Raw genomic sequence first — 14,698 nt, 5'->3', positions numbered from 1 at the left:
TAAATACAAGCCAATCTCGCGAAAATGGTTCCCAATTTGGCATTTTACCTTTCAAAACAGACATTGGAAATATGTGATTTCCAATATCTTTTGGCAGCTCCAGTGGAAAGGAAATGTGACCAGCCTTGACAAAATTTTCCAGCTGAGTGGGTAAGAATGTTCAGTTTCAAATTCTTCAATGTCAAATGGCTGCAACAAAACTGCTCCAGTTGACCTTGCAGAAGTATTATCATTCTCACAAATTTCCATGATTTGACTGTCCTCAAAAATGGCTGGTGCACTTGTACTGTCACTGTCAGCACTATTTCCAGTAACAGATGCACCTGCAATTTGGCTTTTTGCTGAACTTCCTAAGTCATGACCAGTGGTATCAGCTTTTAAACTCTCTATAGCTGCTGGAACAAAAGATTGGATGTCAGGGTCATCTGTTTTCTGAGTTGATGAACTACTGGAAGGGGCATCTGAGGTCTTGGGAGTCGTCGTAAATCCAACATCCAAAAAGGTTTGCCTCCCTTTTTGCAGAGCTGCTTTTTTGCTTTGCTGATATTTAGCTTTGACACACTTGATGGATATGTGCGTTTCATTTCAGTTCTTTCCACGTACTATGCAATGCTTTGATGACTTCAGGGGTATATCTTCCAACTAGAAACGTAACGTACTGAAATGCAGTACTTGCTGAGTACTACTGTAGTACTGCTGAAACTTCAACCAAAACACTCATTTCTCAGCAGTAGCTCCATATTTCCGTTTTTAAATACAGTACACGTGAATTATTTTCAATTTGGAAGACATCGGCAGATCACCGCTCACATATCGTTTTCATGCAAAATATATGCCTGACGACTGACGTTTCAGACCAAGAGAAAGTGACGAACTGACGAAGTCATATAAAACTCACGTCAGTCAAGTGAGTCGCATTACCGGTAGAAACTATATAGCAGGATGATTCAACCCGTCATCCTACTTCCTTTTTTCTTTTTTTTTCTGTTTTCCTGTCTCACATTGTCATTAGCTACCTCGTGCCGTAGTGTATGTTATGACTGGTTCTCTTTAAAAAAAAAAAAAAATTCGGCAGGCAGTGTTTAACTCCGTGTGGGGGCCCCTCTGGGGGGCGGGGCCCCGAGCAAATTGCTCGGGTATCTCGGCCTCTGCACGGCCCTGCATGTGGGTAAAAATACCGACTTTGTTAAACACTCTACAGTGGATTTTTGTTCATAAATGTACAAGGGGTTAAGAAATCTCATACTCGTGTGATTCAGAAGCACGCTTTTTAAATACAGTACTATCAAGCTGATTTCATGCATTTTACAAGTGGACTAGAAACAGTATTTCCAATCTACTAACGGGACGTCCATTAATTATGTCAACAATTTTTAGGCAATTTTTTTAACCCCCTCCCCGCCTTGTCAACAACTGTCAAACTTTCAGTGACCCCCCTAATAAAATTTTACCCCCCCCTACAAACTAACAATATTTTATACGGCTGGCTTTTATGCTAAAAATAGAATTATGGAAATTAAAAGGTCTACAAATAAATTTTAATACATTTTTTTTATACTTGTTTAACAGATTTCAAATTGACTATAACACTTTGAATTCATGAAAAAATCGAGAATTTATATTCTAGCTTCTATCATCGTCCCATGGGGAAGTCAAATGTTACTCAATTGTTATAATGGGCATAGTGGCTGATTCATTAATTTCTTGTGGAACCGATACACCCGACAAGTCAACATCATCTTCGTCTAACCATTCTGCGCTTAACATCTCTCCATGAGCAATAATTGCCATCAGCTCTCTCTGTCTTTTGGCAGCCACTCGTACTGGCTGAATTCTTTGCGGTTGAGGAGCATGTGGTAATTGCCTAGGCCCAAGATCGCGTTGTCGGTGCTGTTGAACATGCTTCTTCAACATGACTTGTGAAGCAACATAGAGGTAACATTGTTGACGTCAATTTATCTTGAACTCCCCCCCCCCGCCCCATGTCAACAATTGTCAAACTTCTTCAAACCCCCTCCCCCTTTATTTTGTTGACATAATTAATGGACGACCCCTAAGGCTATATGAAGAAGTTCCGTTAAGCATGATCTTGAATGCGTTAAGTACGGAAAAAATATGGAATTATTACTGTGGTGAAAAATAAAGAACAGGTTTAAAATATTTAAAGAATATGTAGATTGAAAAATAGAAACTGACAATATCACTTGAGGCTAATTGGCTTAAAAATTCCTTTTCAATAGCACAAATGCAAGATCACGTGACTCTATAACATAGTGACTCCAAAGTACCCTGAGAGGAATGATTGTAACAAGAATCGTATTTTTAAAAATCTCGAGGAAATAATTAAGACTTGATTTCGCCTGTACATTTATCTTCGGGATTGATGAAATATAAAAACACTCTATACTTACCGATTATCTTGATGTCGTGATTTGAATCTAGTAGCAGATTTTCGATCTTGAGATCTCTGAAAACAAATAGTTTTTGAACATTTAACACCATTCCATGGATTGGTATGACAACGATCGTCATTATTAGTACTGATTTTGCCAACAAAATTACAAGTGATGGGGTTAATTAGTCTATTCTTAACGTGGTCATTATCAGTTCCTATTCGCACAAGATGCAGGTAAATGACACAAAGCTTTGAAAATATGAGTTTGATTGACAGTTGTTGTTTATTACATTCTATTGAGAGTTTCATGATTCCTGTTTAGGCTGACAAACGACGAAACAAACAATAAACAAAACAATCACGTAAAAAACATACATACATACAGAACAAAAACAACAGAAAATCATTATTGCATTTTTTATATATACATGTTTACCTTTCAAAATAGATTTTAAATTAATTAAAATAATTTGCACGCACTTAAGTAAATTTTTGCACATTTTTGCAAAGTGTAATAAAACCATTCACTTGATGAATGAAAAGTGAATCCGCGAAGGAATTTTTCGTCAATCTTTACTTCCAAATCAGAAAATGATTGGCACGGTTTAAGGTCAAAGGTTAATTATGGAATTAAAGAAATTAAGTTGAAACATCATGTATACTATATTGTGTTGATCCCCAACAACTTAAGTTATTATCGAAAGCTCTTCATTAGTAACGGGCGTGCTTTTGTATTTTTAATGTTCATGCTGTTCACATTAAAATCTTTATGCTTTCATAAAGTTAAAATCTATAAACATAATTAAGACTTTTTATATGATATCATATTTTGAACGAACTAGGTTTTTCTTTTAGCTGTTGAGTCAGATTAGGAATTGGAGTATTGATTTGAAATACAAAGGGAAAAAATGTTTTCTTTTCAAATCCTTTCTCTAACATAAAAAGAGATTCAACAGAAATCCGATATAATCCCCCATCTCCGATGAAAATCCAATAGACAGGTGTATGGTAGTGATATAAGTCGATGTAATTCGTTGTTTGGATTTAATGCTGTTGATTGCTATCAGGAGAAGAGTATCGGCTTCGGAGCGTGCGGGTAAAGCGTCATATTGTTATCTCTTTCCCTCATTCAATGAAGATTCCGGTTTTGTTTACTTCAGTGTAAATATTCTTAAACCTTCAACGTTCGATCAGTGAACGATAAATTCCTCCAACAGTCTGTTCACACATAAAAATTTTTCATTCAAATCAACGTACCTACTTTGGCTGGGCCGGATCAGGTCAAGTATTATTTTGTTTAAATCCTAAAATTCAAACTGGTCATTAGTTTCCTCCTAAGGGTACCAAAGGAAAAGTGTATGTGTCTATTTACTCAATATGTGCAAAACACCCAATAAAGGTGCCCAAAAATAACGCCATGGCCAACTTTCAAGTGACAAGCGACTGTACGTTTGTGTGTGTTCACGCATTGTTTTTGGTTGCGGAGGGGGTGAATGAATTGAGTCCGGATCCCCCTCCCTTATCTGGCCCTGTTGGTATAGACGCTTTCCTTGAAAAACTAACCAACCACCGAGCCAACAAAGAAACAAAAACATGAATGGCGGTGCATCTGTTGCTTCGGAATCTAGCATGGCGCGAGTAATTCTGCGTCAGCATACATCTCTGTCTCTGTTTCTCTCTTTTTCTTTCTCTCTCTCTCTCTCCCCGTAAAAGCAATGCCAGTGTTTAAATGTTAATAATATTTTCGTCCATTGTTTTTGCAACATTTCACTAATTTCGAACGCTTGCTTTACATTGAATTGGATGCAAACGGTAGATTTTCATATATATATATATATATATATATATATATATATATATATATATATATATATATATACACACACACACACACGTACCTACATAACTACGTTACATACATACATACATACATACCTGTGTAATATACTCAGCCGATGTATATAATCAATCGCTGACACAATTTGCCGGATGTACTTCCTCACTTCGTCTTCCGGCAGCATCTTCCGCTGCGAAATATAGTCCACCATATCGCCTTCTGTGCATAATTCCGTGACAAGATAATAGCTGTTCTCAGTCTCCATGATCTCGAGGAGCTGGATGATGTGGGGATGTCGAATTACCTGGAGAATCTTCCCTTCCCTTCGTAGATTCTTCCGCAAATAGGAGTCATCTTTCACTCTTTTCTTATCGATTATCTTCACTGCAACCTGACAAGACAGATAGCAGTGCATTATTAAAATCTAACAGAAAGAGGCATACAATTCGAGGTAAATAAACGGTGACATTTAAAAGAATGTTATGAATATAGTATAAAAAGAAAATCTATTAAATATTTGCCGATAATTATTGATCTATTGTGAACTTATTTTTCAATACCCCTCACACACCCACCGCCACACCTACACACAAATGCGTATACACGACGAAGATAAGAAGACAACTGCAAAGTTTAATGAAATGTGCTCATATATGATAAATTAAAAGTTACATTTTCATTACTACTTTCAATATGCAATCAGGCCTAATAATTACAGGCGTGCATAGTAGATGGCCTAATTATGGATTATTTTTGACGCTCTTGGGTTAATTTCCTCATGGGCATTATTTCTTCATTATTGATATAATATCATTATTAGTTGTATCAGTATTGTAAGACAGATCTATTAGGTTCATAATATTGTTCAAAACATTTTTGTTTGAGAAGATCTTCTATAGTAAAGATACCTCTTGTAGTTTACAAAACTCCGAAAATGAATTGAATGGGTAAATAAATATTCTATTGAATTTTAATGTACTAATGCAAATGAATCACGGTGTTTGTTAATGTCTCGTTTTTCGGTTTGACCTACATGTACCATTCGGCATTGTGAAACCCAGGTATTAACATTATTTACGCCACTTGTGATGAAAATTATGGGGAGAAGAAGCGTATTTTGTTTCAATGACGGGCGTCTGTCAAGAAAGGTCAGTACAGTGTTTATTAATCATAAATCTTATACATTTATGTCAAAACATGAAGTGGAAGAAGATTTTCAGGTGTTCTATGAATCATATACTAGTATATATTCTTCATTTCTATCGTTCTATCTATCTAAAACCAATTTTTCAACACCCCTGCGTGAAACAATAAAATCTGTGAGATCTACAACATAACATAAAACTTTACAACAATTAAAAAAAATTCTATTTGATAAGGAGAAAGCCACTATAGTGGTATGGGAAAAATTAATGTGAATTCATCTCTGTTAGGTAACACAGTTCAAGATGTCCATAATGTTAACTGTATAAAGAATGTTACCAGGGGTAATTTTGTTTGGTCTATTCTAGAGTGACACTGTTTTTTTTTTTTTTTTTTTTTTTTTTTTTTTTTACAGGCATCTGTTGGTTTTTTCATCCTTTTCTTCAGTCACTGTTGACAGCGACTTTGTCGTTTTGAATGAATTAGTCAAACATAACATTAAAAAACGAAGCTTACTATCGTAAAGGAAACATGATTTCTGCAGTATATCGAATACATGACCATATATTGCACCGATAAAACACTCCAATTAAAAAAACACGTTATTTTCCCACCTTTACACCCATATACACATATTTATCCTATTATGTTTTCTTGAACAAGTAGTAAACAAAGCAAAACATAGAAAAATGTATAAAATAATAGCAATAAGAGAGAGAGAGAGAGAGAGAGAGAGAGAGAGGTGGGTTAGTCGCCCTTGCCTTTTCTCCAGTGGGGATATGAAGGGCTTCTTTCACTTTAGCGAAGGATCCCTCTCCCAGAGTTTTCCCAAGCAGGTAGTTGCCCACCTTTTTCGAGTGTGGGAAATTTCTGAGGGTCTCCCTGGATACTTCTACAACTTTCTGAGGGAGGTACGTTGTATCACCTGGAAGCATTGACGTCACTCTCATAGCGCTAGGATCGGATTATATGTATACATCGGAATCTGCAAAATAGAAGGAACAATTTTAAATGTCTGGGTGAAACCGCTAATGTGATGATTTGATTCTTCTATGTACAATACAAACCTGTTTCTTTTAGGAATAATTTTGGATCTTCTTATGTGTTTTGGCAACTTTTCGAAATCGGGATAATCCGACTGTTCTATTTATTAAGTATTTAGATAAAATGTAGATCGTTGACTCAAATGTGCTTCATGAAATTGTGGGATGAAACGTTATAAGCAGAAGGAGGAGATTTCATCGTGGAAACAAATACATGTCGAAGACAATAGATTGAAGACAATTTTTATTTATAGTAAGAATTTCATTACATAATAAGAAACAGTAGATCATTGGAGCTATTTTACAGACTATAAATAATAATATAAATATTTATGTAAGCAATCAGACATGCTTAAAAGTTATACAATTTTGTTTAAAGACTAACCTTAATGCAGTTAAACATTTGACGGATGTTTCGTTATGATACTGACTGAGAATCTCAACTTGTGCAAGCCTATGTTTTTCAGTAGCTTGTATGAATTAGTTTAGCAAGGTAGTAGATGCCAACCGAAAATCCCTATAAATTGAAGAGAATGAAAGAAGACAAACTTAAGTTGTAGACTCTATGCACATTGTCAATGAGACAATCTTGTCAGACATCCCCGCTTGTAAATAGTTATCATGGTGAAGGTTTGAGCAAAATTCTGATATGTTTTCATTGCGAAATCTGGCTCCCTGTGTTAAATATCGGCATAAGGTTCGTGGTCAGTGATGATAACCTGGTTCCCTGTGTTAAATATCAGCATAAGGTTCATGGTCAGTGATGATAATCTGGCTCCCTGTGTTAAATATCGGCATAAGGTTCATGGTCAGTGATGATAATCTGGCTCCCTGTGTTAAATATCAGCATAAGGTTCATGGTCAGTGATGATAATTTGGCTCCCTGTGTTATATATCGGCATAAAGTTCATGGTCAGTGATGATAATTTGGCTTGCTGTGTTAAATATCGGCAGTATTCTGTTCAGTTTTCAAGGTCGTGGAGAATATGTGTTGGAATTTATCATACGTAATAGTAACGATAAATATGGATAGAAATGTACAAAGAACGGCTGGGGCAACCCATACTTCATTAAATATCGCCTCTTAAGTAGATTTTACGCTGCAGATTTCACGTAGGCTTTGTACAAAGTATATAGGAATTCGTGAACTTTAACCGTAGGTGACGGCATATCGTGGATTATTCGGAATTCCTAGCATTGTTACGCTTAAGAATTGTTCTCGTATATAAGGACTAGGTGAATGTAATTCCGAAGTATATGTGACTGCTTTACGAGCATTTCTCGACCCAAATTTAAACCTGATGTAGGTGGGTTTTGTGATAGCTTATGGGGTAGAGACTGCTAGTATTTGTTATAATGTGTGTGGAATTTAACACCAAAATTAACAGACTTTGTTAAAAGTATGTCGGTCACATTGCACTTAGTTTCTTCTGCTTCTTTCTGACACTTTATAACAATATAGGGATCATACACTGTGTAAAGCATTGGCTTAAGCAGTTGGGGAAGAGTTTGGGCCCAGTGGTTTGATTGTTACTCCCACCTGATTAAATACGAAGTACATAAATTATATCCCACGGTTCTTGTTATGATTTCATCTTTTTCTGTCTTTCAACACGATATAATCTGTGCAGGAGTGGCACGTGCGATTTCGATGTTTGAGAATGGCAGACATCACGAATTCATGCTTCACCACGTAGCCAGGCTATACCAGCAAGATCAGAAAGTAGGTTGATAACTACATACAACTCAAATCTGAGAGCACACTGTTTAATAATAATATGAATGAGTAAAGTTTTGGACTAACAGGGGAATGGAGTTATAGACAAAGTATACTCCTTAGCAGTTTCATCACCCCAAGCAATGCGAATTTTTAAATGCGTGTACTTGGAAATAATCTCTGATTCGACTGAGATGAAAGCTTAGTTGTTATCGCTCATGCAGTCATCAAGTTTATTATATTTTTATGTAGCACCGACCACTTTTATACACTAGAATCCGTTCTCAAGGTAATACTGAGTTCTTTTCCTCAAAAATGTCAAGACGCTCAGGGAGATTGATTAAATAGTGATGTAAAAATTTGGTCAAATTTGTATTGCGTATACAGATTGTAAAATGACGAATCTTTAATTTCTACATGTCATCCCAAACCCGTATTAACACGTATATTTTAAAGTCGCTGCAGAGTGCAAGGACATAATTATACCTGATGACCAGTTTCTTAACAGTCCACTTTTTCTTGAAATAAATATCTGTGTATACCTTTACTGAAGTGTTTACTATACTCGTGAACAGCGTTTATGTTTATCCTTCGATTTGTTACCAATAGTATACACCCTGATGTGCAGAGCAGGTGGCGTGGCTAAAATATCATACAAATCGTCTGACACCATTGAAATGTCGACATTGTACAGTGCACGTTTTACTCCCAAACCCTCATGGTCTACAATAAGAAAAATGTTTACTAGTATCGTCGTTGCATTGATACTGAGAAAGAACAATACAACCACCGCCACTATCACCTTACCACAATATGCTACCACTACTCCCGTACGTTGCTGCTGCCTGTTCTACATCGCCATCCTCATCAAAACGATATTAATGGAGGGTTAAAAATAGACCCATAAAAGCATACGCAAAGTATGCCATAAAAATGACGAACAGAAATAGCAGAGGGAAGAACCTTATATCCACGATTAAGAAGGTTTCTTCAAGTGTAGAGCAAATTAAGCGCTTTATGAAACATGTAAATAGATCGAGTTTCCTCTGGCTTGGAAATTGTTGTATTATTTAGGTATTCCTATTAATTTCCAGGAACAGAGCGTGACTGCACATATATTATGTGCGAAGAAAGAAAGCAATGGCAGCATTTTTGTTGACAGGTGTTTTCAAGGGTTCTCCTCCACGTAGGAAGGAAAATATAATGTTATTACATATTGTTTGATTATCGTATTTTATTTCCAGACAACTATCCTTCGCCAAATAGCCTCACGTAATCAGCTATCCAAGCCGTCTTCCAATTCCAACTTTTCAGTAATTTTTAAATCTCGTACCTGATCTCGGTCCACGAGATGTACAGCGACATTAGGCATCGTATGTGACAGCTTTTAAGTCCAAACATAACACTTCTAAAACCATTTGTTTTATCACATCGAACTAGTTTCGAAAAAATCGAAAAACTGCATTATTTATTAATTTATATATTTATTTATTATATATTTGGACACAGGATGTGATTTTGCAGAAGAAATTTTCTTGCGCACTGTGCAAGAGTGAAACACGCATTTTAGGCGTTGGAAAATATAGTGTCCTCTTCTATTCAGCCAACACGAGGACAACGCCAACATTTTCAATGAATGCTTTGTTCAGACGTGATTGTACAAACTAAGAAGCTCTCTGAAAAATGAAAAAAGAAGTAGACCAATTCCTTTACTATGTTTCATTATTGCACCCATATATGAGACCGAAATGAAAAAGTAGATCAATGCCCTCACTCGGTTAAATGATGCTACACATATATGTGACAGAGAAATGAAAAAGCAGACCAATGCCCTCACTCGGTTACATGATGATACACATATATATGATAAAGAAATGAAAATAAGCAAACAATGTAGGCATGTTATCGCAGCATGAAAATATAATGGTGGCACTCCTTTGGTACTGACGAGTTTTAGCCAAAATGACCGTATTGTCACTCCTTTGGCACTGATGAGTATTACCCAGAAGACAAAAGCCCCTTCAAAATTGCATGAGTGTATTAAGAACATTATCAGAGTTCATCCGTTGCTACTTTCCTTATTAGCTTTTGCAGTAAGTTTGCTATCATCAGGAGAACCAATGTGTCAGGGCCGGTGCAAGGGTATACTGCGCCCTATGCGAACCTTACATCTTGCGCCCCCCCCCCCCTTCGAGGCACGCCTATTATAAACTGTTCATTAGTATTAATACACGTTCGGTTTGATAATTTATTAATTTCATTATTTAGTCTACATATTTAATAATAATAAATGAATAACCTGACAATGTACTTTTTTCGTCGCCTTCCCCCCTCCCCCCAAATCTTGGCCTCCTAGGCAGTCGCCTAGTTCGCCTATTGGGTTAAAACAGCATGCACTGAGTGCAGGATTGAAAACCATCGACGTATGGGATAACATAGATGATGTTAGTAGCCACGCTTTACAACGTGTTTTCAGATTGTCAGTTTTTAATACACGGAATGCTTTTAATGACAGAACTATCTGACTTGAGCAATGACACAGTTCCTTAAACACTATTTTCAAACATTTACGAAACACTTGAAGAACATTGAAAACACTGAAGAACATATTCAGTACAAAGTTGACTAACGCGTGAGCAGACTGGGAACATTATTACGTCACTAAGATATAGAGAGGCCGTACGATGTCAAACTGGTTTCGTTCAGTAGGTTTCTCTTGTATTATATTTCTTTTGCCGCATCCTATAATACGTGCCCTAAAGAATGAGGTGAAAAATCAATAACAACACATTACACCAGTGTGATGATATATCTTAGCATCCAGTTGGTGTACCTGTCTTACAATACCTTGCTTATTAAATAAAAAAAACCAAACAAAACAACACACTTGTTCATCATTACGATGCATTGCTTAAGACCTCTGGAGAAATATTAACAGGAGACATTGATACATGTGAGCGACAATCCGCCATTGTTTCCAACCCCACTCACCCATGATAGAAAATGTACGCCGACAAAGAGTATGGTAAGAGTATGTACTTTGATTGTTACTGATACGTGTCACTCATTTCTTTTGCTTTTTCCTGTCGGAAAAATGCACCATTTATACAGTGCAATCTATCAGCACTATTAGAATATAAAGTATACATAAAAATATATTTTATATTGTGTTTTAGAGTTGGAAGAACGTATTGATGCAAAAAGCGGACAGTGTGTCCCACTTTGATGCACTCATTGAGTTAGCGTCGGACGAGTTGTAAGAGAATCGTGCAAAAGCGAGAACATATATTACCATTATATATTTTATGTACCCGTCCAAAACATAAACATAAATATTACAATTAAGAATGTATGTACTCTATATTTTTTTCTTTTTGAGGTACACTGACGAATCTTTCAGCGACTAAAATTGATTTTGGCAAAACCTTGTCTTGAGCGTTACAGTCCACCGGACAATCACTTTGGCGAAGATCTCAAGCAATCATGAAAAAGATCTGGCTGAAAGACACTAAGGGCCAACAAGTTTCTAGTGTAAGTGATGTTGTTTGGTACATTCTCCTCTCTTCAAATAAGTTTGCACTATTAAAGAGACTCAAAAGTATTCGTAGTAATACTTGACAAATTGCTAAGATTCGGCGGAGAACACCTGGCTGAGTGTGCGAAGAATACCTTATCAAATAAAAGAGAAAAAGACAGACGTTTAAAATCACAGTGAACGAAACTTTTCAACCATGAAATAAACACTTTTTTAATTTTTAATGTTATTCCTGCAACTTTTAATTAAAAATTGTAATTAGGTTGCAATAAAATTAAAACAATCCTTACTTTGCTTTTTGTGATGACATGTCATTATCGTTGTGACGTAAGTGAAGTAATTAAGACATAATAACAATGGACACTTTTTACAACCAATCTCTTTTAATAACATGTGACAGAAATGGTCTTCAACTAACTAACAGACAAGAGTTAAAACCAACAAGTTTTGTAAAATTTAACAAATATTATTTCCCTAAAATACAAAATGAAAATCTAAAAAGAACTTAGGTATTGCGAATAATATTCCAAATAATAATAAAAGGTATAACACAAGTCCAAAAGTATTGAGTATTCCAAATAAATTCCTGCGGTGTTCTGAAAGAATTCCGAGCCTGAAAGTGCTGATGTACCAATAGCGTGGAAATAGTGTTAGTGTACTAACAGTCTTGATGTATCTCAATGATATAATGCAAAATGTCTCTAAATGAATTCACAATAATCCCAAAATAGTGATTAAATCCAAAGGTCTTAATAAGCACTCTGTAATTCCAGTAAATAATTTAAATACATACATCCTCTGAATTTAAAACTGAACACAACTAAAAGACAAGTTCCATTCTTCAGAAGTTAAGGCAGGATTAAATAATTTATGTTTACTTCTCCCTTATATACATACCTAAGTAATATATGAGGACCAGGGTGAGGGTCTAATGTTCATATCTGAAGCATTTTAACTTGTCGACAATATGAGGTCTGTTAATAAAACTTTAGTAAAGAAAATGTCATACAACAGGTACACCAGGATGTCTCCAGGGGAATACAAACGTCCTGAACTCAGAACCAAGTAAACATATTTACCTTCAAATAATAGTGATTTTCAAATATAATCTAAAATCATTGACAAACATTAGCTATGTAATATCCTTTTTGCAGAAACAGAAAAACATTAGTCAGGTAAACCAAACTCCTACCCTTAATTATGGACAACAGTGAATCTCACAATACAAATCAAATATACTTAACATATAATCATGGACAAAAGTCAACACACAATACGAGTTAAATATATATAACACAGAAGTCGTTCCGACTGCATTGAGGCAAACCATTTTTCCAATCGCCATGTTACGTATACAAACAGTTCGTGACTACACTACCGGAAAAAAGCACGTGATTTTATCTGATCGAAGCGCCTGCTCTCTAAAGTCTATTGTGCACGCGATGTAGAGTGAAATTGACGTGTTCGTTAATGATCATCTGCAATAGTAAAGGTTTCGAGATGTTGACCACACGTGTCTAAGATGCCGGATCCATGGCTAAAGAAGATGTATAATGATCGTTAATTACTATCTTCGGGAACACGGAACAAAGTCAATATATTGATATGTACGTTATTATAAAGGCTCGAATCGGGAGTGTGTCTCGCATGTAGTCATGCATTGGCCGTAAATGTCAAATGCAAATGACCCAGTTACTGGATTCTCAGTCAACTTAAACCATATATGACGGGTACTTTAATGTTTAAAGGAAAGACAGCGACTTATTCACTTTATTTTCTTTCTGGTGTAACAGTGTGGCTATGTAAGTTTTTTAAAAATGTCGTTTGATATTGGACTGGTAAATCATGTATAGACACCAATTGCCGTATAAATATTCCCTTTATGAATTTAAATGGTTAGGCTTTAATTCGTGTTGTGAAATAAATTAAAATACTTTTTGCACCACTTTTTAGCGCTTTCAAGAGACAGAGATCGAAGATTAAGCACTCTGGTGTCACACAAGACACACAGGGGATACTTTCACCTGCTCTCTCCAAAAGGTATTTTAACACCACCCCCTTACGCTCACAAGCTGCGTTAGTTATGGTTAAAGATGTTGATATTAATTTCACGTCCCACTTTTACTCATGCTGGACTAGAGTGAAGTGATTCAAATTGTCTATCGGTTGTTGGCCTGCGTAAATCCGGTCCATTCGTATTTCAAAGCTTTACGTCACTATTTTAAGCGATATAGAAGGAATTGTGTGAGATTGTCCACTTACACAGTTAATGCTCCATATAGTAGCCATATTATTTGTATGTCTGTTATGAAAGTGAAAAGTAAAATATTATAAACTTAAACATACTGATGAATTAGTCATTATGATTATTCAAGAATTACTTACCAAGTACAATCCATAAATAGAACTGTGCAAGCGTGCTTCAATAATCCGATTGCATTTCTTCGTCTTCATTAGATAACTCACCATTGAAATTTCGAGTATCGTATTTTTAAATGCTCTCGCACAATGAACTGATCCTGCGGAGCTTTTATAACATGTTTAGGACAATGCTCCAACACCGACTCTACTTTCACATTCAAGTTTCGTTGTGATATCATAGCATATCACACCAGACCAGACTGCTTGCCTCAATGCCGCAGTCAGAAATTGTTTGTTCGGAGTTATTTAGTCAACGTCCTATGGGTATATATCTGATCTTCTGGTGTAAGTTGAAGTGCAAACTGTTTTGTTGACATTTATCAAATCTAAACACTTACAAGCCTGCGGTGAAAGGCTTTTGAAATCGAGAAGTTCAATAAGTGTTAAGGATTGATTATGAGCCATTTTTAATATATTACTTTTAAAATTAATTGATGTTTTCCTTTCTACGGTAATGGCGGTGAAGCAAGTATATAAATATGTTCTGTAACTTTTCGGCAGAGATGGAAATATGTATATATATATATATATATATATATATATATATATATATATATATATATATATATATATATATATATATATATATATATATAACTTGAAATCT

The 14,698-nt window shown here is 35.6% G+C and overlaps 1 protein-coding gene across 1 annotated transcript in view; it reads right to left on the bottom strand.

Annotated features, from left to right (window-relative positions):
• LOC149796429 (uncharacterized) overlaps positions 1–14,292 on the bottom strand; it is a 35,208-nt gene extending 20,916 nt beyond the window's left edge. Inside the window, exons 1-4 of the mRNA XM_089960224.1 lie at positions 14,056–14,292; positions 6,137–6,360; positions 4,331–4,623; positions 2,412–2,467 (exon numbers count right to left, since the gene is read on the bottom strand). Of these exons, the coding sequence (XP_089816350.1) occupies positions 2,412–2,467; positions 4,331–4,623; positions 6,137–6,325 (538 nt within the window). The 5' untranslated portion in view covers positions 6,326–6,360; positions 14,056–14,292. The remainder of the gene's footprint in view (positions 1–2,411; positions 2,468–4,330; positions 4,624–6,136; positions 6,361–14,055) is intronic.
• Between the last annotated feature and the right edge of the window lie 406 nt (positions 14,293–14,698).

The sequence above is a fragment of the Sinohyriopsis cumingii genome, chromosome 6, assembly GCF_028554795.1.
Source record: "Sinohyriopsis cumingii isolate HCF-2022 chromosome 6, ASM2855479v2, whole genome shotgun sequence".
Classification (NCBI taxonomy): domain Eukaryota; kingdom Metazoa; phylum Mollusca; class Bivalvia; order Unionida; family Unionidae; genus Sinohyriopsis; species Sinohyriopsis cumingii.
This window is presented reverse-complemented; position numbering and strand designations above follow the sequence as displayed.